Source organism: Radiomyces spectabilis (assembly GCF_025331425.1).
Source record: "Radiomyces spectabilis strain NRRL 2753 chromosome Unknown BYT42scaffold_17, whole genome shotgun sequence".
NCBI lineage: Eukaryota > Fungi > Mucoromycota > Mucoromycetes > Mucorales > Radiomycetaceae > Radiomyces > Radiomyces spectabilis.
In genome coordinates this window covers 154,081-175,291 of record NW_026251942.1, presented here as the reverse complement: position 1 = coordinate 175,291, position 21,211 = coordinate 154,081, and the positions used below count along the sequence as shown (strand labels likewise).

General features: G+C 42.8%; 10 protein-coding genes across 10 annotated transcripts; 5 read left to right on the top strand and 5 right to left on the bottom strand.

Annotated features, from left to right (window-relative positions):
• Positions 1 to 30: 30 nt before the first annotated feature.
• Positions 31 to 657, top strand: BYT42DRAFT_595934 (separation anxiety protein like; the record flags this gene model as incomplete). Its single annotated transcript, XM_051570893.1, has 3 exons — positions 31 to 160; positions 262 to 381; positions 461 to 657. 3 exons carry the CDS (start codon positions 31 to 33, stop codon positions 655 to 657), a joined length of 447 nt encoding a protein of 148 aa, XP_051418569.1.
• A 594-nt stretch (positions 658 to 1,251) lies between these two features.
• On the top strand, positions 1,252 to 1,806 carry BYT42DRAFT_505367 (uncharacterized protein; the record flags this gene model as incomplete). The annotated part of the gene is made up of 1 exon (XM_051565023.1): positions 1,252 to 1,806. The coding sequence occupies one exon, from the start codon at positions 1,252 to 1,254 to the stop codon at positions 1,804 to 1,806; it is 555 nt and encodes a 184-aa protein (XP_051418568.1).
• Positions 1,807 to 2,775: 969 nt separating this feature from the next.
• On the top strand, positions 2,776 to 4,019 carry BYT42DRAFT_505142 (uncharacterized protein; the record flags this gene model as incomplete). Its single annotated transcript, XM_051565007.1, has 2 exons — positions 2,776 to 3,220; positions 3,310 to 4,019. 2 exons carry the CDS (start codon positions 2,776 to 2,778, stop codon positions 4,017 to 4,019), a joined length of 1,155 nt encoding a protein of 384 aa, XP_051418567.1.
• Positions 4,020 to 5,091: 1,072 nt separating this feature from the next.
• On the bottom strand, positions 5,092 to 5,766 carry BYT42DRAFT_505440 (NUDIX hydrolase domain-like protein; the record flags this gene model as incomplete). The annotated part of the gene is made up of 3 exons (XM_051565028.1): positions 5,092 to 5,168; positions 5,246 to 5,442; positions 5,519 to 5,766. Coding segments are annotated over 3 exons (522 nt in total), but the record flags the coding sequence as incomplete, so codon positions are not given.
• On the bottom strand, positions 5,731 to 6,454 carry BYT42DRAFT_147583 (uncharacterized protein). The gene is made up of 2 exons (XM_051562274.1): positions 6,410 to 6,454; positions 5,731 to 6,314 (listed from the first exon to the last, which is right to left on the bottom strand). Exon 2 carries the CDS (start codon positions 6,235 to 6,237, stop codon positions 5,914 to 5,916), a length of 324 nt encoding a protein of 107 aa, XP_051418565.1. The 5' UTR covers positions 6,238 to 6,314; positions 6,410 to 6,454; the 3' UTR covers positions 5,731 to 5,913.
• A 289-nt stretch (positions 6,455 to 6,743) lies between these two features.
• Positions 6,744 to 9,466, top strand: BYT42DRAFT_549945 (uncharacterized protein; the record flags this gene model as incomplete). Its single annotated transcript, XM_051566105.1, has 4 exons — positions 6,744 to 6,856; positions 7,782 to 7,950; positions 8,778 to 8,924; positions 8,996 to 9,466. 4 exons carry the CDS (start codon positions 6,744 to 6,746, stop codon positions 9,464 to 9,466), a joined length of 900 nt encoding a protein of 299 aa, XP_051418564.1.
• Positions 9,467 to 11,911: 2,445 nt separating this feature from the next.
• BYT42DRAFT_588339 (geranylgeranyl pyrophosphate synthase) lies at positions 11,912 to 13,587 on the bottom strand. The gene is made up of 7 exons (XM_051570256.1): positions 13,459 to 13,587; positions 13,241 to 13,395; positions 12,985 to 13,178; positions 12,843 to 12,914; positions 12,711 to 12,771; positions 12,539 to 12,617; positions 11,912 to 12,351 (listed from the first exon to the last, which is right to left on the bottom strand). Exons 1-7 carry the CDS (start codon positions 13,564 to 13,566, stop codon positions 12,040 to 12,042), a joined length of 981 nt encoding a protein of 326 aa, XP_051418563.1. The 5' UTR covers positions 13,567 to 13,587; the 3' UTR covers positions 11,912 to 12,039.
• Positions 13,588 to 14,340: 753 nt separating this feature from the next.
• On the bottom strand, positions 14,341 to 15,004 carry BYT42DRAFT_147453 (translation machinery associated TMA7-domain-containing protein). Its single transcript, XM_051562273.1, has 3 exons — positions 14,937 to 15,004; positions 14,815 to 14,870; positions 14,341 to 14,747 (listed from the first exon to the last, which is right to left on the bottom strand). The coding sequence occupies exons 1-3, from the start codon at positions 14,950 to 14,952 to the stop codon at positions 14,538 to 14,540; spliced, it is 282 nt and encodes a 93-aa protein (XP_051418562.1). The 5' UTR covers positions 14,953 to 15,004; the 3' UTR covers positions 14,341 to 14,537.
• A 143-nt stretch (positions 15,005 to 15,147) lies between these two features.
• On the top strand, positions 15,148 to 17,027 carry BYT42DRAFT_588335 (arsenical-resistance protein). The gene is made up of 4 exons (XM_051570255.1): positions 15,148 to 15,364; positions 15,443 to 15,809; positions 15,932 to 16,551; positions 16,625 to 17,027. The coding sequence occupies exons 1-4, from the start codon at positions 15,244 to 15,246 to the stop codon at positions 16,717 to 16,719; spliced, it is 1,203 nt and encodes a 400-aa protein (XP_051418561.1). The 5' UTR covers positions 15,148 to 15,243; the 3' UTR covers positions 16,720 to 17,027.
• BYT42DRAFT_588333 (transport protein Avl9-domain-containing protein) lies at positions 17,028 to 20,405 on the bottom strand. The gene is made up of 16 exons (XM_051570254.1): positions 19,995 to 20,405; positions 19,802 to 19,920; positions 19,655 to 19,726; positions 19,485 to 19,574; positions 19,349 to 19,412; positions 19,216 to 19,295; positions 19,090 to 19,159; positions 18,884 to 19,032; positions 18,664 to 18,804; positions 18,479 to 18,602; positions 18,238 to 18,417; positions 18,066 to 18,183; positions 17,949 to 18,002; positions 17,677 to 17,882; positions 17,452 to 17,612; positions 17,028 to 17,361 (listed from the first exon to the last, which is right to left on the bottom strand). The coding sequence occupies exons 1-16, from the start codon at positions 20,296 to 20,298 to the stop codon at positions 17,074 to 17,076; spliced, it is 2,220 nt and encodes a 739-aa protein (XP_051418560.1). The 5' UTR covers positions 20,299 to 20,405; the 3' UTR covers positions 17,028 to 17,073.
• Between the last annotated feature and the right edge of the window lie 806 nt (positions 20,406 to 21,211).

Below are 21,211 nucleotides of genomic sequence, written 5' to 3'. Positions count from 1 at the left end.
ATGGTCAGCAAATCAAACGTTTCGCAGCGCATGGCTTTGGGTGAAGTTACCGCCAACAATCTCGGTCAACTGCGTGTCTTGCACAAAATCTTGTTCCCGGTAGATTATGACGACTCATTCTTCACCAATGCATTGAATGCAGGTGAATTAGCGAAACTTGGTACGTCCTTTCTATTTTTTTGTGCGTGTGTGCTTTTTTTTCATTTCATAGCTTATGGAAAGTCTGACCGTTTTTTCTCCCCGTTTATTGATGGTATATAGCGTACTATAATGATGTATGCGTGGGAGCTGTATGCTGTCGCAAGGAAGTGGAAGGAGAACAAACCAAAGTGTACATGATGACATTGGGCGTTTTGAAACCGTATCGCAACGCAGGCTTGGGTAAGCATTGAGTGAACCGTTGCAGAGAGAAAAAGAATCAAAGGTATTCACACCCGATGAAATGGATATTTTATTCTAGGTAAATTACTGCTGGACCATATTTTAGAGGAGGCCAAAACGATCCAAGCCAAGTCTGTTTATTTACATGTTCATGTGAAGAATGAGGACGGACTGGCTTTTTACAAGAAGCACGGTTTTGAGGTGACGGGAGAAGAAAAGGATTACTATAGAGACGTCGAACCCAAAGATGCGTATATTCTGTCAAAAACCCTATAGATGACGGTACAAAAAAAGAAAAATTGACATAAAAAACGAGAGAGATCATGCCTATGACGTTGATTGCCTTGTTTGCATGGAATTTCAAGTGCATGACATCCGTTGCATTTCTTACATGTTGTAGTGAAAGAGCACTATCAAAGAACCAATCAAATAATGCTTTTTCATCAGATGACTCGATGCTTTCCACCCCTAATTTGGTCATCGTACATTTCTGTGAGCTTTTTGCACTTGTTTTCTTTTTTTGTTTTTTTGAAACGCATAAACATACACAGCCTGAAGGCTTTTCTTTCTTTTTTTTTGGCTTTCCTCTGTTTCTCTTATCGTTTTTATTTTTCTCACACACACAAGTCCACTCATCCAAATTTTTGTCTTGATTATCGTATTCAGCTTTTGATCATGGATCCCAAGCTACAACAAGAACTTCCTTTGATCCCTCACACTGCGCCAGCCTCCCGATGCAGCTGTCGCAATCGTCGATGGGTGTGGGTCCGTCGATTCGTTCTATCTTTGACATTCCTCGCTGTGGGTGTGTACTGGATTGTCCCTGGACAGTTTTCTTCGTGGACCCGCTGTCAGCGTACGACATCCATCATGACGACCGATAAGTCATCATCGGTGGTGCTTCAAACCGGATTTCCATCCAATGATAACCTCACAGCACGGTCGGTGCTACCGAACCAAGCCGCCGCAGTCGCTTTCTCACCAAAACCCGATGTGTCTGCCATGGGCGAAAGTTGGTGGGATCGTCTTTTCCACTACAATCATGTTCATCTGGACAATGTGCAACTGGCGGTGCGGGGTACCAAGGCCCAGCTGTCGATTTGCTCGTCTACTCACGATACCCTTTGGCAAAATATCCCAGATTCCTTAAATTGTGTAGCGACCACCACCGCGGTGGCTGACATTGAAGATGATGAAGAGCCATTCAACGTTCTGGAATGGCATCCTACAGATGTGGTGGTGCTCAGGAAACGGCAATTGTATTGGCTGGTGGTGGAACCCGTTGACGGTGAAGTGCTTGAGTGGGTGTTTGCTCAGCCAGGTGTCAATCAATGGGGTTCAGCTTATCAGACCAAAGATACATGGCAACTTGACTCGGAAGACGGCCCAGTCCCGTGCGCCATCGTCGCTGTCGTAGCGCATTAGGCAAATCAGACCAAAAATTTCTACAGGCACACGGCGCCCCGCGAAAAAAAAAAAAAAAATTGATGAATTCGGAATGGCTGACAAACCCATTCCCAAAAAAAAAGAAGCTGCGGGATGTAGCGCCGGATGAAGTTTATTTTTTTATCCTTTTTTCATAAAAAAAATTTAATTTGTTTCTGATGGCTGGTTTTTTTTGTTTCTCTATGCAACCATGACAAGAAACCATAGTCAATGTGTGTTGTCTCTCTCTCAATTCCATATTTTTGCATGGAATAGCAATGTGATACATGTCAATGATGTCAGCAAAGTGCTTTTGTTTTCTGTAGAAAAAAGTTTGAGCAAAAATACAAAAAAAAGTGGTGCAAGCAATCAAAATATTTCTTCTTTTTTGATTTGTCACACCTTTTCTGTGATTTCAAACGAATCGGATATTCGGCGAAATGCGGGGTTTTGAAACAAAAACAATGACCAAGCTGTTCACCTTGTCCTGGCAACAATAGAGTAGGTTACGGTATATAGTATGGTATACAAAAAGAAACTTGCTCTTTTACAAAGTAAACTGGAGATAATGAGTTTAGATTGACTCGATTTTCTTTTTTCTGCAAGAAATAATGGGACAAGACTGAAATAAGAATGATGTCGTGTTCAATTGCCCTCCACGTGAGCGGAATCTTTTTTATTCATCCGGCGATTCAAAAGATATAAACTTTTTTTTTGGGAAAACTATTAGACCGCGTAAACTTGGGCCGAGAAAAAAAAAAAAAAGCCTTTTCGCTTTATATAAAAAAAACGCTGTTTTTATATTTTTTTTCCGGACTTGTTTTTTCCTTTTCGCCTTTCAAACAAACAAAAGAAGGAAAACCCCCACCCCAAAAAATACTCGATACGATGATGGGATCGATGCAATCCATACGGCAGTCCTTGTGCATGACGAATTTACGGCACGGATTTTTGGCAACGCTGCTGATCATGGATTTCGTCATTATTCAACGACCTATTGTTCTGCGTCTGGCCGTGGCAGGTTTATTAATTTCCTCCTTCTTTATACCCTACATTCGACGCTTCACGGTCCCGGCGCTACCCATCTTTACGTGGCTGATCACCTTTTACGCTTGCCAGTTTATTCCTCTGGATTATCGACCGCATCACATTTTCGTGAATATCTTACCGACCCTCGAACGTATTCTGTACGGCGCAAGTTTGTCCGAAATCATTTCCCAACACACGCACCCGATTCTCGACGTGCTGGCATGGTTACCCTATGGTGTCATTCACTTTTCTTTCCCCTTTATCCTGGCATTGTGTCTGTTTGTGTTTGGTCCTCCCGGCTGCGTGGCCACTTTCGGTCAGGCGTTTGGCTTTATGAACATTGCCGGTGTCTTGACCCAATTACTGTTCCCCAATGCTTCGCCATGTAAGTTTCAGTTTCCTTTTTTAGACAAAATACCCCAACTGCATTCACGCACAATGTGCTCATCGTCATCTGGTAAATTTTTTGTTTAGGGTACGAAATGAGCTACGGCTCGGCTCCGGCGGATTACTCGATTCCTGGCGAAGCCGGTGGATTGGCCCGGATTGATAAGATTTTGGGATTGAATTTGTATGGTTCGACGTTTGGGACTTCGCCACTTGTGTTTGGCGCTTTTCCATCGTTGCACTCGGGTTCGGCCACAATTGAGATGCTGTTTTTGGTGTATTTATGTCCAAAATTGTGGCCATTGGGGATTGCTTACACCATGTGGTTGTGGTGGTCCACCATGTACTTGACTCACCATTATCTCATTGATCTCGTGGGCGGTTCCATTTATGCGTTTTTGACCTTCTTCGTGGCCCGGCAATACTTGCCTCGCGTGCGTATGGAGGCCAAGACTCGTCTGGCCTACTTTGGTGTCAACAAGATTGGGATTCCCGCGTTCTTCTACAGCATCGAACCTTCCAAACCGTCGTTTGTGTCATTGCAAGATGATGAGGAAGCGTTACTCAGCAAAGAATACAATCCGGATAAACAAACCGACGAAATGTCCGAAGCGCCGCTTAATCTTGACTTTGTTCCTCTTCGATTGCGACGAACCGACAGTGATAATGACTCTCTCGTGTTATCCCCTGCCTCGCTCACATCTGGCACTTCCTCCGCGACCAATTCCGAACCCACCTCGCCCGTTACACCTCACTCTCCCATGTCCTTCCGACTTCCCTACGGCGAAAAACCCTAAACAACGTCCTTTTCTTTTTTTTTTTTTTTACTACACCTCTTTCCACGGAGTTCCCCAGATGTGAAAATTATCTGGACTTGTACTATTTGCATAGCAATCATCTTTTTCTTTATCCAGTGTTGGTCTTTTACCTATTCTTTTTTTTTTCTTATTTTTTTTAACCTTGCATACTTTGACGCTATCCTGTCCAAGTTGTAACCCTAATTCTAACTGTAATCATAGTCCCTATTGTACTATTTACTACTTACCACTAATAATAATGATACGAAAACTTTCTTTATTCATCTAAAATTTTCAAAATGCGCTTGAACAATGGAGATAATCGGCGCAGCAGGAAAGGCACCATTGCCACCACAACTCCCACACGCCACAACATGGCAATGACCACCGCTTTACGAATCGATCCATAATACACTTTCTCGGTATGTCGATGATGGTGTCTATGAATGGGTAAAAAAAGGAAAAAAAGAGTTTGGCATGAGTATAGAGTGTAAGGCACACGGATTATCACGGGAGGAGTCGCCTTTTCGTTTTTTTCCCAATCGTGCTGCGGGATCGGGCGATTTTTGATTCATATATCATTTTACCTTTGTTGCGTTACTGCTACGGGTGGATGGTTATGTCTGCAAAAAGTGGTGATTTTCGATAACAGCCAGACGAAAAACCTGATATCTGGGCGTGAATAAAGAGGCCGTCCTCGGGCTAGTATTATAAATGGGAGAAGTGAAGATTGTTTCCTTTGCCAGGCAGGCCTCCCTTGGTCATTGTCGTCACTGCTTCTTGGTACAGTCAATTCGATCAAATCACGAGTCATGCCCAAAGTCAGACCCCATAAGCGATACTTCTTTTCTGGGTCATCGGTCGGAAGGTCCACGGCTGGAAATGAGATGGTGCCTAGCAACTGATGTGCCACAGATTTTGTCACACCGCCCAATTTTCGTGGGGCCAACGATTCCTGGATCGGTTGATATTGATAAGGCTCGGTGGAATGGAAAAATCGGAAAGGGACCCCTACAGAAAGAATGTCAATGTTAGCCAACCACGCCTTGTCCGATTTATCTTGAGAGCGCGTCTACTTGCATTGGATCGAGGCCACTTCGTCCGGTTGCAATGTCATGGGTGGCGTGTCCGGAGTCACTTGCAGATACACTGGGTTGTAAAAAAAAAATTCGTACGATTGTTATTATCAACGGTCGGCTGTCCCAAAAATGGCAATTCACCCTTACCCACCGGCACCAGCACCATCATGAGCTCCGCGCTGTAAGTGGAGATAATCTCTCGATCGTCCAAGTGCCCCAGTTTGATAAACGCCTCTGATTTCAAATTCAAGCCAATTTCCTCGTGCACTTCACGAGCTGCCGTGTCGCTGTCCGTCTCTCCGGCTTCGTTTTTCCCCCCAGGAAAAGCAACATGGCCCGACCATCTGACCCACGAGCAACACGTCAGCTCCAAGTCCTCAGCAATTTATGCTTCATGTTCACCAAGAAAAAACACTGTACCGATCTGTCACACGAGTAGCTCGTTGCATAAATAACACTTCGGCTTCGCCATCCTTGTCGTCCTTGACCCAAGGTTGGGCCAGGAATTCGTCGACTGTCGTAGCTAATGCATCCGTCGGAAGATTGACATCTCTTCTCCGCCATCGAACGATGATCGCCACGCATGCTCGGCGCGGGTTTGAAGGAGGCGACTGAATATGCAGAGGTTCATAGGTGTCAAGTCGCTCACAGAGCGTTTTCAACACTACCCTGGGTGTTTAGTAGCCTGTCGACTCTTTTCCCCCACTTGTCCTTCTTTACCAGAGTAACCCATGAAACAAAAAAAGAAAATTATCGGCTGTCAGCAGCGATTCTCGCCCAAAGAAAAAAAAAGGAAAAGAAAAAAAAAAGTCCGGCTAAAATGAAATCATCATAAAGCGAAAGAGAAATGAAAAAAAACCAGTCATTTTCAATGTAGCCATGAGATCAACTAACAAAGATAACTGTGCTCTATATAACAAATCTGGTCTTTGCTTTATACCAATTGACAGAGCAATTGCATACTTGAAAGTGCTGGCATGAAATCGCGACATACTGTAGAGATTCACCAGGACAACTATGACTATTACTTTTTTGGGGTTAAGCTGCTTAGTCATTCGACATGACATCTGTAAGGGTCCACGACACTGAAAATCAGCGCTTAGAATTGATAGACATTTTGCAAGTTGGTAAGCGTTCATATTACTTAGTTCACATGGAAACACAAGAGTCCATTACAAGCAATACCAAAGACGTTGGGGTCCATCGTAAAATGTATCTATGATTGAATATTCACAGGATATCGATATATTGTACAATGGTTACAAAATTATTATCCAATAATAGAAAATAAATTCACTCGACAAGCCTTACGGGCGTTCTTCAGGATATCTGGGATTTGTATTTACGATAACATAGGGTAAATGAAAGAGAGAGAGACAAAGAGAGAAAACGACAAGCGGGCTCGTGGCGGTATTTGCATGAATCGAGGTATTGTAATTCGATGATGATTATAAAATACTAGGGGAATAGATAACATGGTTATAAAAGTCGTCCGGTGCGTCTTACTGTCCTCAAGAGAGCGAGAAGACTGATAGCAGAGATTACGATGTCTAGGATTCCAAATTGGCGTAATGCTCTCAAGGTATATTTTAGACCTCTTCGCCAGGAAGGAGCTATGATCATCCACGCTTGCCCGATCGATGCAATGGCTAAAACGAACAATGTGGATCGCTGCATAGCCAACCGGTGTTGTTTCAAGGCCGCTCCAGTGAGTGCTGCAAAGGCCAAATGCATGACTCCCATGGCCCGTATTGCTTCGTGAGCCAACCGATCGACTTGCTGAGACGACGCTATCCTTTGTTTCCTCGATGTTGGCCCAAGAAATGAGCCCATGGCAAGAGCCGGTTTCACAATGAACCGACGAGCACTCCATAACTGATGCACAAGATTGATAACAAGTACCAGATTATTATTTCGCAAGAGAAACCGCCCCAGTGCGAAAAACAACGAACGGCCGTGGCCCAACAGTAACGATCGCTTTGAAGGCGGTGCTTCCCCCTGCACAGACGGCTTTCTCGCCGATCGAGTCGACCGAGTGTTACTGTGAGATTGCGCTTCTCGCTGCTTTTGCAAAAAGGGACTATTGTCGTGGGCCGGGTACACAATCAAGTGAGGTGGAGGTGGCGATGTTGGTGGGGAAGTGATGTTGGTGGTGATGCTTGACTGATGACTGTTACTCAAACTGAGATCATCGTCGTCTTCTTCGTCGGCTCCATCCAATCCCCTTTTTTTGGCTTCAATGGTTAACCGTGACATGGTACCCATACAAAGAGGATGGATGGCGAACCAAAGCTGACGAGCGTCTGAATCATATGCAAAACAACACCAAGCTTTGACACGTGATTCTTTATTAGTCTATTTTTTTTTCTTTTTCAACTTCATTGGATAAATTTTCGAATCATTTGATTTACAGGTGGATCAGCGTGGTCCAGCTAGTTCCTGCAAACTTTGCTTTATTCATATTGACAATGAAAGAAAATGCCATTGCACGTTATTGTGTGAAAGCGGATCTATGAATCCATTTTTGACCCCATCCAAAAAAAAAAAAAAAGAGAGAGACCGAGGCACATGACCTCCCAAATTTGAATGATGTGTTGCCACCTGACCGATTTCTGACAACCATGGCATGGTCTGAGGAACCTCTGATTTTTATATAATCATTTTATTGACTGATTTCATTTAGAATTTTCGGCGACAAGAAATATGTCTTGAATTATCAAACAAAAACTATCCCTTGTTTCCAATGGTTACAGTTGCAGGATCACGAAATAGGCCCCGAAATCAAAGCTTATTCAAAACTTCGTTATCCTATTGAATTGAAGGCTGTATTTGAGAAAGAAATTTGCCAAAGAGTAAGAAAGAGTATGCAGCTACCTGCTGCTAGGATGATGACCTAGCCCTAATTCTTTCTTGTGAATACGGATCAACGGTCCAAAAAGTGATGGTGGCCGCTAATGGGCTATTTTGCGTACGACAATGCCCTTGCAGTTTTCTGCTCTCACAACAACACCAAGAGGCAATCGATTCGCTTACTGTCTCTTTTTTTTAGCTAAAAATGAACTTTTCTCTGATCTTCCCGTTTCCAAGGCCTTGGTCGATTAAGCTATTTCAAGCCTTAATCGCACGTAAACCGAGGCAGATCCCTCCTTGGACTTTTGATCTGCCCTTTTTTTTTCTGTCGTGGTTTTCAGTCTCCGTTTTTTATGTAAAAAAAGCCTTATACTGTCCCAGTCGGGCGCCTGTCACCTTGATTTTGAGAATCCCCTTTCAACTCTCTTCATAAAGATACGATGGACTTGGCGCACCATATCGATGCTTCGGTCAAACTGTGTTTGAAACGATTACACTTGTCACGAGCGATTGTTGATACTCTCAAGAATGGTATTGGTTTGTCTCTGCGCGTTCGGTTCAGATCATTTAACTTTTATCGTAATGTCTGCTTTTAGCCATCTTTTGCATCGCTGTAGGCCTAAGGTTCGTGCCCTTGCTCATTGTAAACGGTGCGTGCGGACAAGATTAACGCCCATGGCAGAGCTAGTCATTTGCTGGATGTGGCGCATTGGAAGCCTGATGTGGCCAAGCAATTTCTCCATGGGCTACGAAACGTACGTTACCAAAACTGGGTGTTTTACGGTACCAACCCGTTCCGTTGAAATCAAATTTCTTGTTTGCCATATAGCACCCCGAATGCAAAGGTCTCGTTATGCTCCAGTTCAAGGATCGATATACATTTTTGTGCCATAAGCAGCGCCTTCAGGAACACCTCGACTCCAATTCAAAATGTCCCCCTTACTTTATCGATATCCAAGGAAACCAACCGGCACAGGTAATCCTCACAATAAGCTATGACTAACAACGGTGAAAAATGATGGACTGAAAAAAAAAATGACTATGTAGCGCGACCAACCACCGCATTTGCAAGAGTGGCTGGGAATCAAGCTGCTGCCCTTTTTGTCATCTGATGAAACATATTTTTTTATGCCCTTTGTGCCGCCCTACATGGTCGCGCTGACGGGATGGATGCTGGAATATCCTGTCATCTATGTATCGCATGTAGATCAAGATGATCCCAACGTGGAGCTGGATGAATGGGAACCACGGACCAATTGTCTGGGAGGCCAGCCGCTTCAGGTCATTGGCGTGTGGCTTCATAATAATCACAGTCCCTTGAGTAAGGATTACAAGCTGTTAAGTTTCAGTTATCCACAAGACGTGATTCACAGTTCCGATCATCGTCTATCGATCGAAACCGCGCTGGAACACAAAATGCGGAGACGACTGCAAGATCAAAACCACCGTCCATGTCTTCAATCGACCGCGCTTGAACTCGAGAAAACATCCACTGTACTAGATCGTGTCGCTTTGTAAAAATCGTATCGTATGTTGTTTCGAGCCGTTGGCTTGTTTTGTATCTACTTTATTCAACAGTTACATCATCTGCCACACCCAACATCACATGACAGTTTTCCCTTGCATTACCCAGCCATGATCAAATCACAACAGATAAATATAAAACGCGTAAAGAAAAAAACAATAAAATCGACGATGCAGCCCCAGTGCCTATGCCATGATACTGCAGCTAGACTCCATCTTTATCAAAGATCACTTGTATAAAAGAAGAACATGGCATCGGTTGGACGATATACCCGTCAAGGCAGTAATAGAAAAAAGAAAATCCCAATTTCCCATGCCTTTCAATTCATTAAACCTATTTCTAAAAAAACAGAATGTGGAGAAAAAAAAAGGTCTGACATTTAATTTTGGCGTGATTTCCTTTGAGATGAGCTGGCAAGAACACATGTAAAAAAAAACAAGTATGGGAATCGCAAAAAATGCACATGCATTGTCTGACAATGACACGTACAGGAAAAGAACATGAGCAATTACTATCAAGCCTTCTTTTTTTCAGTGGCAAATTTTACATGATTATTCGACCGATCCGTTGCATTTGATAATGAACGATTAGATAGCTAAAAATCTTGAAAAAAAATTAGCGATTTTGTAAATCACATGATCTACACTAAGTTATCAAGACCTGTTAAACCTTTTTTTCATCTTTCAACCATGCCTCGCTGCCCACTTTCACGATAATAGGCGAAACAATCAGCAGCAAGATGCCGTTTGCACCAGTTGTGGTCAAACAGAGCATCGTCGCCGTTCACATAAAATGTGAGCGGAGCTCTTTTTTGAAGAAAGGTGATTGACGATACAACGATCTGGTGTTTTGTAGCATCATTTAATTTGGTTTTTTTCAGTTATACTGTATATGCCCTTTCATTCTCTTCAGTAATCGAATGATACATGGAGCAGATATGCTTCGATCTGTGTAGCTCATCATTCATGCATCAGTGAGGTGACTATTGTTTCATCCATGGAAAATCACATATTTTTGTCCGAATTTTTTCTTCTTCTTTAGTTTTGCATCTCTTCTGTTTGCCTGGAAATCCCTCACTATCATTGCATCCATCATCCATCATCCAGACTATGGCGTGTATCTGATCCGGTCGATTCGATTATTATGAAAAAAGGTACCTTTTGTGTGATACGACTATCCGTTTTTCGACAAGAAAAAATTTACCTGTCCTTTTTCTCTATTCTGTCTTTAGCTTTTGGTTTTCTCTCCGGTTTTCTTTTGCCTGGCAAGCCATTCAAGCCATCCATCCCTCCAAAACCTTTCTACTTTGTTCGGGCACCAGATTGTGGCCAATCCGGTTTTTGTCGTCAAAGGACATCTTCGGTCGTGTGGCTCTCTTTCTCATCGGGAAACGCTGACGCGTCCTCCCCAGGTTCCTCTCATATGGATTGCTGCCCGTGGTATCGCCTTCGATATTTCTTCCCGACCATTTTATTTTGTGGTTGTAGTATGTATTTTGTATTTTAGTGAATAGTCTTCTTGCAGTCTTTTCCTCCTTTTTTTCCCACAGGGTTTTTAGGGGGTTTTTACAGACGCACCTATTGTATTTACTTTTTTTTATATTTGTATCCTTTCTTTATTTCGGTCGGGAAGCCCTCGGTATCTGCTGCATCAAACATCAAAGGTAAAATATCTCAACGAAATTTGAATCAACCAAAGAGCTTACTAACTCATTTTTTTTAAATACCCAACATTCCCACACATCTTTGTAGATCTATCATAACCTTGGGCGGGACAGAACGGAGGGGGTCAATAAGTGCTGCTTTGTTCATTAAAAGTGTTTCATGGTATGCCAGAGTATTGACATTAATATACCAAAGTTCCATCAAGAGTCTCGCCCAGGTTATGCCGTATTGCGTTAGGCTTTTTGTCTGACGAATGTCGCTCAAGGCAGGAGTGCGGCATCCAGTAGCAGGTGGCATCCATTGCACAGCGGGTGTACGGCTTGTTAGATAGCTAAAAATGTAAATATTACAAAAAAAAGAGTAAAAAGTACAAGGTAAATATTTTAATGGATCAGTAAGAAACAGGATTATCGAGGCTTGTGTCGTTTTGGACAGTTCCAGGCAATATGACCCATGACACCGCAGAAAGAACAGGCAGCATTCGTCTTGGTACTTGATGATGTAGTAGAATGCATTATTGAAACGAGGAAAACCGATGGAATGATAGATGAGAAATTGATGACTGGTATGTAAATTGATGTGGCAATGTTTGTACAATGATGTAGTTTATCTTATCTTTTTAGCTGGAGATGGCCTGGCTTATATAGTTGACCGATTTGTCATCTGCTCACTTTTTTTTTGGCCCTATTCCCCTGTCATGTCAGAAATGAACGGACCGACAGAGAACCTTAAATTTTTTTTCGTATGTCTGTGTTATTCAATTTGTCCTTTTTCTTTCAAGAAGTGTAAAATTTGTCATACTTTGATGGAAAGTGGGCCAATATAAAAAAAAAAACGTACTACTTTATTTCTTTTTATTATTGAAGCAGAACAAGGGCTCAAAATGTGAAGCATCAATGGTATCATTCATCGTCTTGGGTCTCTGGTACGCTTAATAGATCCAAGATTTTCTCCAGCATGGGGTTGCCCCCGAGATCTTGAATTTCTTGACGGGCTTCCCGTTCCAGCTTGGCAAGAAACGTCTTGCAATAGGCAAATGTTTGTGTTTTTTCCAGCAACTGTAACGCAAATTGCTTGAGTTCCAACGAGTTGCTTCTTTGCTTCAAAATATTCAGTAACTGGCGGTTTGATGGATCACTTCGAATGGAATGGATAATAGGAAACGAGAATTTGCCTTCGGTCAAGTCTTCGCAAAATCCTTTGTTATCCGCGTACTATTATGACCCGAAAATGCTCCACGTTAATGAAATCATTCCAGACCAGACTCCTCTTGTTCTTGTTCCACTCTCGACCAATCGCCATGCATTTGAGACTGTGAGATTTAAGCTCGCTGTAGGAGACACTCGGCAGTGCTGTGCATACACCACCTGCAAACAAGGGAAAAAAACAACGATGGCTTACCTGCTTTGACTGCAAATTCATATAATCATCGCGAACTTGGAAATGGATGCCGATTTTGCTTACTACGCCAGTGTAATCTCTATACAAGATGGATTGCTCAGTCCCTTTGTCGTAACTGAGTGAGGTTGCCAAGGGGAGAAACATGGCACAAACGTGGGGTTGAACTACTTACACTTTGGACCCGCTGGCAGCTTGCATCAATTTCACCGCCAGACGCAGTAAACCTCCCGTTTCTAATTTACATCAGTATTGAGCAAGTTAGGTAACGCCATCCAACCTAGCAAAAACAGAAGAGAAAACTCACTGTTGTCAACCATTTCAATAAACTCCTCTTCGGTAGGACACGTCAACGTGTCACGCCAGAACAATTCCATGCCTAAAGGTGCCAGCAATAAAAAGTTATGGATCCCATCTCTGTGACTTATCAAGTGAATGGCTGCACCTACCTTGACCGCGGTGCAGATTGAGAAGCTCTTCGGTGTAAATGACCACCATTTGTGGATCGTTCAATTTGGTAATTTCCGCCAGGGCAAGAAAGTAGACATAATTTGCACAGTTGATGGTTTGTGGTACACCGTAAAGGTGGTGTGCTGCAGGCACACCTCGACGAAGCACTGAGTCGTCTTCTACATCGTCAATTCTATTATATATAACAAAAGGATCAGACATGAACAAAAACAGAAGGGCCACAGTGAGTCTTACAATAAACTGGCGCTGTGAAGCATTTCAATGACGCGCGTGATAGCAACCAGTTTATCTTTGGGGACCTGGAGCCAAGCATCAAAAGCTTCGATCATTTTGGCCCGGATATCTTTTCCTGGATTAGAGCACAGGTACTCGAAGGGCTCCAACAGAATCTTTTTTTCACCGGGATCCGAGTTAGATCTTTAAATTAATAAACATCAATGCGTCTACTGTACCTTTTCCTTTTCATTGGGTGTCAATTGTTCCTCTTTTGGTTGCACGTTAAGCTGGCCATACAGTTTGAAAGCAGCAACAGAAGGCGATTGAATTTGGGTAGTGAGCATAATGAATATATGAAGTGGGTAAAGCCAAGTCGTCAAGATCCAGGCCGCCGCTTGCATATATTTATAGTCTGTTGAGATGAGTTGCCTGTCTCTCATCCGCCCCTCTCTTCGTACGTCCCCTTGAACCTTGTTTTTTCTCTGATTCTTTTTCAAAAAGAATAAGGAGATCCTGCACAAACCTGTTTTCATTATTCCACAGCCACAGTAGACACAGCATTTTCACACTATTTGGAGTAGGTGACAATGCACATGCCTGCAAACCAACCGACATTTTCTTTGTTCCCCCCGAATTTGGCTCGGACACAGCTCTTCTTTTCCTTTTTCTCTCTGTTCGCCTTCTTTTTTCTTCGCGCACCCTGTTCGGCTAACGATAGTAATACGCCTTTCTTACGATGCATGCGATTTTTGCCTAATACCAGTTAAAATCATAAAGACCCAGCAAGGCTCAAAGTGGCGTCTCCGTATTCCCTGTGAACTGGATCGGCATATGCAACCCGCTGCGTGCTTGATGCGATATGGCCAAAGTCTTTTTGTTTTTCTATTTTTGCACTTGCCTAAATCTGGACAACGTCAATAAGAAGAAAAACAAGCTAGGCCGCCGCATCGTCTTGACAAGCAACAGCAAATTTCTCAATTGAACTAAGTTGTCTTTATTGCAACAACTGGTTTTTGACATCATACTTTTCTCTCTATCTCTTCCCCTACTTGCAGCCAGCCAACCACTAAGACTAACCATATTTCGATCTCCATCTGCAATCTGTTGTCCCCCAACACCGACTTTTTGCCACCAGACAGATCCAAACCAGTTCAACCTTTTTCCATATGTATCCGAAATATTATAGGATCGATATTTTCGGCTTATGCAAAATGCAAAATATGCGGGAATTCTACGCTACGTGCAAGAATAAAAGAAAAAGGTTGATCTAGCTTTTCATTAATGTTCAAAAACTATGCGGGATGAGTTGGATGCTTTATTTCTTGCCACTCTTCTTAATTCCACCGGAAACTAGATTGGAAAGGAAATGAAAACCGATTAGTTTATCATATGATTTGGCTGTGGTGACTTTTTTTTTTCCATGTGCGGTCAACTTACGGAGAGGTCCTTTGCCGCCAGCCTTGGCTTGCAATTCCTTCAACTTCTTGGCTTCTTCCTGCTGCTTCTTCTTGAAAGCAAGATCCTCCTGTGACGTTCATTCGAATAAATGAGACCGGTGGTTATACAACTCCAAAATTCACAAGCATCCATACCTCGTCGAGTTCGTTGTTCTTCTTCTTGGCTTGCTTCAAAGGCTTAAGTTTACCACCTGTAGTGTACAAAGGTTGGTTAACTACTTGTTTTTTTTTGTAGCTACTCTGCTAGACCACTTTACCTTGACGTCCAGACATGGTTACAATTAAATATTTTTTTTAAGTGTTTCCTGCAAAAAGAAAGGGCAATGTCGAAATTTTTTTTTTCTCTGTCGGTTGTCGGTGTTTCAATTTTGTTGCTGACGTTGTGGGTGGCTTTTCCGTGGATTCGCTTATTCATGCGCTGGTGGCAGATGTTTGCGATTTGAAGTGATTCACAAATAGGGCGATTACCCTATTTGTAAAAAGCCAAAAAAAAAATTTATGTCTTCAAGGGCTTGAGAACGGGGAGTTTTGGTCCTTCTCTTTACCGTTGAACATTATTGAATTATGACCCCCACAAGAGAGCCTTCAATTAGGCAGCCTTGTTACATTACCAATGATTGCAAACACTCTTACTGCGTACCTTACACTCAGCTTGACAGAGCTCCAGAGGTCCAAACCGCTTCCTGTAAGTTTTCCATGGTCTCGCATCTGCATTCCTTTTATTGATCATGAGCCTTTTTATATATATTTATCTTTTTTTAAGCCTTGATACGTCAGTTGGGGATTCTCGATCGATTTCTCGTTCTTTGGATTCTGATAGCCATGGTGGTTGGTGTGGTGATTGGTTATTTTGTTCCTGGTGTGCAGCAATCTTTTGAAACCGTTCAGTTTGGCTCGGTATCTGTGCCAATCGCCGTTGGTCTGCTGGTGATGATGTATCCTGTGTTGTGTAAAGTTCAGTATGAACGATTACCCAAGATCCTTTCCGATAAAGCCGTGTGGTATCAGATCTTGATCTCTATCGGTTTGAATTGGATCGTCGGTCCCATTATCATGACTGCCCTCGCCTGGGGCACTTTGCCAGATTTACCCGGATTTCGTAACGGGGTGGTGATGGTTGGATTAGCAAGGTAACACGAAAATTGCTTCGGAGATGAAATATCTTTTTGGTCATGGAAACAGGAGAAGAAGACGATTGTGCTAACCATTCCATCTTTTTGTTTGCTTGTTTTGTTTGTGCGGATGTGTTTAGATGCATTGCTATGGTCATGATCTGGAATGACTTGGCCGGTGGCGATGCCGATTATTGTGCGATTTTGGTGGCCATCAATGCCATTTTGCAGATCGCCTTGTTTTCGCCTTATGCCATCTTGTTTATCACCATTGTTCCAAGCTGGTTTGGTTATTCGGATGATTCCATGCATGTGGAGATTTGGCCGGTGGCCCAATCAGTTCTGATCTACCTTGGCATTCCTTTGTTGGCAGGTGTGATTACGCGATTTTCGCTTTGTGCATGGAAAGGCAAGCATTGGTATGAACATGTGTTTCTGGCCCGTGTCGGATCACTGGCTTTGCTCGGATTGCTTTATACAATTCTTGTCATGTTTGCCAACCAAGGCCACAATATTATCGAACACATTGGCTCCGTTGCCCGCGTGGCGGTGCCCCTGGTAGTGTATTTCAACCTGATGTTTTTCATTACCTTTTTCGCTCTCAAAGCGTTTGGCGTGAAATATGCCTTTGTTGTCACCCAGGCCTTCACAGCTGCAAGCAACAATTTTGAGTTGGCCATTGCCGTGGCCATTGGCACCTACGGTATTGCCTCCGAAGAAGCCTTGGCTGCTACCATTGGTCCCTTGACTGAAGTACCAGGTACAATCCTGCCCATACGAGAACGACAATTGCGAATATTTGTTATTAATTGATATTCTTTTTCTTGGTTTAGTTTTACTGCTTTTGGTGTACGTCGCTATCTATTCGAGATCCAAGTTGTCTTGGAAGGAAGATACCAAGTCCGAAACCTCCACTTCCGTTTGCTAAATATATGATTCATCCATCTCCGCTTACTATCATCCTTCCACACACAAACCACACATACAACCCCCCCCCCAATTATCATCTAATTTTCGTAACAAAGAGGCTCCTGTCTCACAGCATTCAAATTTTTTATCTCTGAAATTTACTGCATTGTCCTCCCTTTTCCTTTTAGACATGTAGCTCTTGCCTACACGGTTTGTCGCTAGAGAACCTCATTGCAAAGCTTAAAGACTGAGTCAGGCTTTCACTGCTTTGATACGATGGAGAAAGTAGACATTATATTTCAGTTTGACAATGCAGATAGAATACCATCAAAAAGTGCTTAAATTAATATTGGTAACGGGTCATGTTATGAGTTTAGATATCTATCACTTGATTCTCTTTTATATGCTGTTCCTCATGCTCTTGAGTATCAGCGGGAGCTTTTGCATTCACATCCTCATTCGCGTCCCTTTTCTTCCCTGTGGTTGCTGGCGTCGCAAATGGACCGGATGGTGGAAAAGAATACATGGCGCCCACATCTACGAAAGCAGAACCGTTATCATCCTCTGTCATGTTGTCTGATACGTGCGATGGTTCCTTTTTTCTGCTGCCTTCTCTTTTGACTGATGGGGCGTCTTTCGGCGAGGACGAGATGGATGCTTCCTTGTATAAACCATCGTCAATAAATAAAAATAAATATCAAGAACCCACTGTAACCAATATCAAAGTACGCTATTTCCATTGTCGACTTACTTCCATAGCTTGTGATATTTCTTTTCCCTTTCGGCTCAAAAATGAAGAAAAGTTGGAAAACAAGCGACCAGCCTGCTGTGTCGTTGTTTCAGCCGTGGGAGACCCAAAAGATTGTTCTGCCCGAGCATCCGTCGCATACGCTGCCTTGGACTTTGAAGGACCTATCCACGTTCTTTGTTGAGGCTTCTCATCATGCTTTCTAATCAAAACTTGCTTTTTAAATACCTGCTTCCGACTGAGGAGAATCAGATGATCGTGACGAATGCGGCTCGTCATGCACGTTTCGTTCGAATTCGTTGAATAAAGCATCCACACCTCGCATTAATCGTGACCGTCCCGTGGACACGGCTTTCACTCCTCCAGACATAGCTTTACTTAATGTGTGACGCAGTGGGGCCAGGTTCTGGCGCAACTGGAAATCCTGCAACCGACTGGATATCATGACATATCCTGTTAGTTTTTCTGAGCGCCGAGTGATTACCCAACTATACACTTACTTTGATATTGTGTTCTGAATATCCATCAATGACAGGTTGCCCATGCCAGGATGTCTGAGAAAGAAAAAAAAAAGTGAGCCCCTGAGCCTCGCTTTAAACACGTTCAGTACGCCTTACCCAGGTTCGACAATTTCGTAAATTTCGTGATCCGTGTAGCGATCCCACAGTTTAAAGTTTTGCGTTTCTCGCCATGCCATTAACCAGATGATACCATAATCATTCAGGTAGTTGCGCTCTATCCAATGATTCAGTTTGTTTCTGACCATTCTTTACCCTTCTGTACATTTACCTTTGTCTTCTCCTCGCATAAAGTCCTCTGATATGGTATCATGTTGCTCCGAGGTGGGCAACAGATTCGAATCTTGCGCGTGTTTCATGCTCGATAAAAGGGACAATACATATTCCTCGAAGCAAGCTCGCAAATAATCATCCGATCCAAGGTATGTATTTTGCATTGGTCGACTTGGATCTACAATGTTCTGTATTGGCATAGATCTTTTTTTTTTTTTCGTAACACCTCAATTTTTTACCATTTTGATCCCAGGTGTCATTCAGTACTCGAAGGATTTTTTCCGTCCAACGACGATCTGCCATGGTAGGACTGACAATGGATGAAAGACGTTGATTATAGTATTCAATGGTGCCATTTTCCACCTATTCCCAGTGTTATGAGTAATTTGAATAGTTGCATTAAAATGACAGAGTGGAGACTCACATTGACAAGAACATCGAAATCCACGTCGCTCTTGTGATGAAAGAATATCTGGTTTGTTGTGCCTACCAAGTAAGACTTGGTTTCCTTGGAGCTCAGCATATCAATTTGTTGCAAAGGCAGGTACGGTTGAAAAAATGATCCCTAAGAGGCTAACCAGGTTAAATTTTTTTTTTTTTTTTTTCGCGTGATCAAAAGGGGATACTAAAAGAATGGTTTGTACCTTTTCAAACAAACGAAGCGGTAATCCCATGTATCGCAATAAGCTGTCTTTTCTTCCACTCGTCAGTTCCCTGGCCTCGGTCTTTTTTAAGGACGCGATCGAACTTTCGAGATGGGGCGCACCCGAATCACGTAAAGATCTCATTAAGCCTACATTGACCATTAGTACCATGGATTAGACATAAGGTGGTTGCCACCGGATGATACCTGGGATCAACGAGATCAGTGAATACTGGAATGTACATAATCGCTCAACAGGATATCCATAAAACAGAATCTAGGACTCTTGGTTAGCCCACGATCTTTCTTGTCACTTTATTGTTGTTAACCTACCTTCCTTTCCAGCAACAGAAGCTTTAATAATATCAAAGTTTTTGACTTGAATTTGAACAGTAATTCTCTCAAGGAAGTACCTAACCGAAAGCGTTATTACAAGGTTATTGTCCCTTTACTAAAGTTTACATACCCATATACAACGTGGGGTCATCAATTGGACCGCAAAATTTAGTATTGAGGTTATTATACAAGTTCTGTTAAATTTGGAGTTATTGTTTAAGCTCTCTTTTTTTTCGCTATGGATCGCCATGGTTATTGTTACTTACATAGAGGATGCCGATTTGAGTAAAGTCTTTTTGATTGAACCATGCCGCCGTAATCACAGCCAGCTTTTGCCGTAGTGGACCGAAAACTGGCTAATCATGCACAGTGTGAATTCATTTGATAAGCGGATAAACGATGTAGGTCGTCAAATAAAAATAGTGCGAGTCCATACCTGACGAGCAAGCACAACAACGGCTTTTTGCACAATAGAACGAGTGATATCCGGTGTTTTAACTAGTAAATCCTGCATGCGGGGTAATGGCGTGATGAGAATTGGGATCTGCGTTTTGCCAAATAAAATAGAAGAAACAATAACAACCTTGGTGGCAATTTGACGATTGCATGATATGCCGAATAAAGTCGTCTCTGCCACCGACCATCCCGGTACAGGCGGTAAATGAAAGTAAGCAAAGTCCTCGTCCTTCTGATGCGCTCCGTCTAAAGAGAAAAGCTAACGGTTGTCAGTGTATGGAAAATGGATTCATTTTGTTTTTTCTTTGCGCGAAAAGTACCTGGGAGGGCCAGAAACGGCAGAATACTCCATTCTTCAGGTAATTCTAATTTCTCCAAAGTCCCTTGACGTTTCGTTGTATCCGCCTCCGCTGCCGCTGCCATTGCCGTATTCTGATGTTGACTGGGTAAAGGCGGGACGCAAAACTCAACAATAGGACCGTAAGCATGGTGGAAGCCCACCACGAGAATGGCGGCGATTTGTTGGTCGACATTTTGATCCAAAGACGTTCGTCGTTTGTTGACACTGTCGGCAGAAGAGGGATCCGTCACCGGATACGTGGATGCTGGATCCGGTTTCCCCATGATGGTTCAATTACGTCTGAGAAAACACTGAGGAAGGTAGGGAATAAAGATAAGGGAAATTGAGGATCGCTCGCCATTGCTGTGAAACAAACGATGCCGTCTTCCATGAAATTCAGCCTCCGATTATGCCGTAGCCTAGTCTTTTCAGAGAAGCGAGCCATCTCTTGGATAAAGATCAAGTGGTATAGACTTTTCCAAAAAAAAAAAAAAAATCAAGCTAATACTTTTACTCCGCAGTGGATATTAATGCAAGTCAGTTATACGTGTAGCTGGACCGATTAGCTGCGAAATATTTACGTTTGCGAGACATGGGTTATCTCAAGATATTGTCGCTACTGCTACGGCGTAATCACTAGACTAATCATTATAAAACTTCCCAATGAGACATCTGTGTCCTTTAAAAGAAAGCGTGATGGTATATCTGAAAGCCTTGATATCTTTTAAATCATAGTTTTACTTCAGCGGTTAAATGAATGTACTCTTGGTGGGACGCTCGCTTCGGATACAATGCTGCAAAACTGTATTATTAAAGAAAATTTTATTTGTACCGGACCTAGGTGTGTCAAAACCATTGGTATCACCAATAAAGAGAATGATGCAGCAAAAGCAGGTATATAAATTAAGGCGAGACTCTTAAGGTGGAGGACAGACGTGACCAAGAGAGACGTGTCCGATGGAGTTGGCTAGCAGATAGCAGCAAGCATAGAGCGCACCACTAGGCACTTTATAGCATTGTAGATTAATGTCTAGCAAGGTACCGGTATACGTTGATATCAACCAGCAAGTATCAGTGCCGGTGAGCCATTGGAGCTGGAAGCATCCGATATGTCTTCTTAGCTTACCTGGCTACGTATGGGGCGCGATAGTGGTAAAATCATATTGAAACGAGTACATCATGGTTTGAGTTCTTGCT

Coding starts and splice junctions, on each gene's coding strand:
- BYT42DRAFT_147583 (XM_051562274.1), bottom strand. CDS start 6,237: ATGAACGCTTACCAACTTGCAAAATGTCTATCAATTCTAAGCGCTGAT.
- BYT42DRAFT_588339 (XM_051570256.1), bottom strand. CDS start 13,566: ATGCTCACTACCCAAATTCAATCGCCTTCTGTTGCTGCTTTCAAACTG. Junction 13,396..13,458: donor CACCCAATGAAAAGGAAAAG/GTACAGTAGACG, acceptor GGTGAAAAAAAG/ATTCTGTTGGAGCCCTTCGA. Junction 12,772..12,842: donor TATTGAAATGGTTGACAACA/GTGAGTTTTCTC, acceptor GATGTAAATTAG/AAACGGGAGGTTTACTGCGT.
- BYT42DRAFT_147453 (XM_051562273.1), bottom strand. Junction 14,748..14,814: donor AGAACAACGAACTCGACGAG/GTATGGATGCTT, acceptor TGAACGTCACAG/GAGGATCTTGCTTTCAAGAA.
- BYT42DRAFT_588335 (XM_051570255.1), top strand. CDS start 15,244: ATGACCCCCACAAGAGAGCCTTCAATTAGGCAGCCTTGTTACATTACC. Junction 15,365..15,442: donor AGAGGTCCAAACCGCTTCCT/GTAAGTTTTCCA, acceptor TCTTTTTTTAAG/CCTTGATACGTCAGTTGGGG. Junction 15,810..15,931: donor GTGATGGTTGGATTAGCAAG/GTAACACGAAAA, acceptor GGATGTGTTTAG/ATGCATTGCTATGGTCATGA.
- BYT42DRAFT_588333 (XM_051570254.1), bottom strand. CDS start 20,298: ATGGGGAAACCGGATCCAGCATCCACGTATCCGGTGACGGATCCCTCT. Junction 19,921..19,994: donor GCCGTTTCTGGCCCTCCCAG/GTACTTTTCGCG, acceptor TTTTCTCTTTAG/ACGGAGCGCATCAGAAGGAC. Junction 19,413..19,484: donor CTCAAATCGGCATCCTCTAT/GTAAGTAACAAT, acceptor CAAATTTAACAG/AACTTGTATAATAACCTCAA.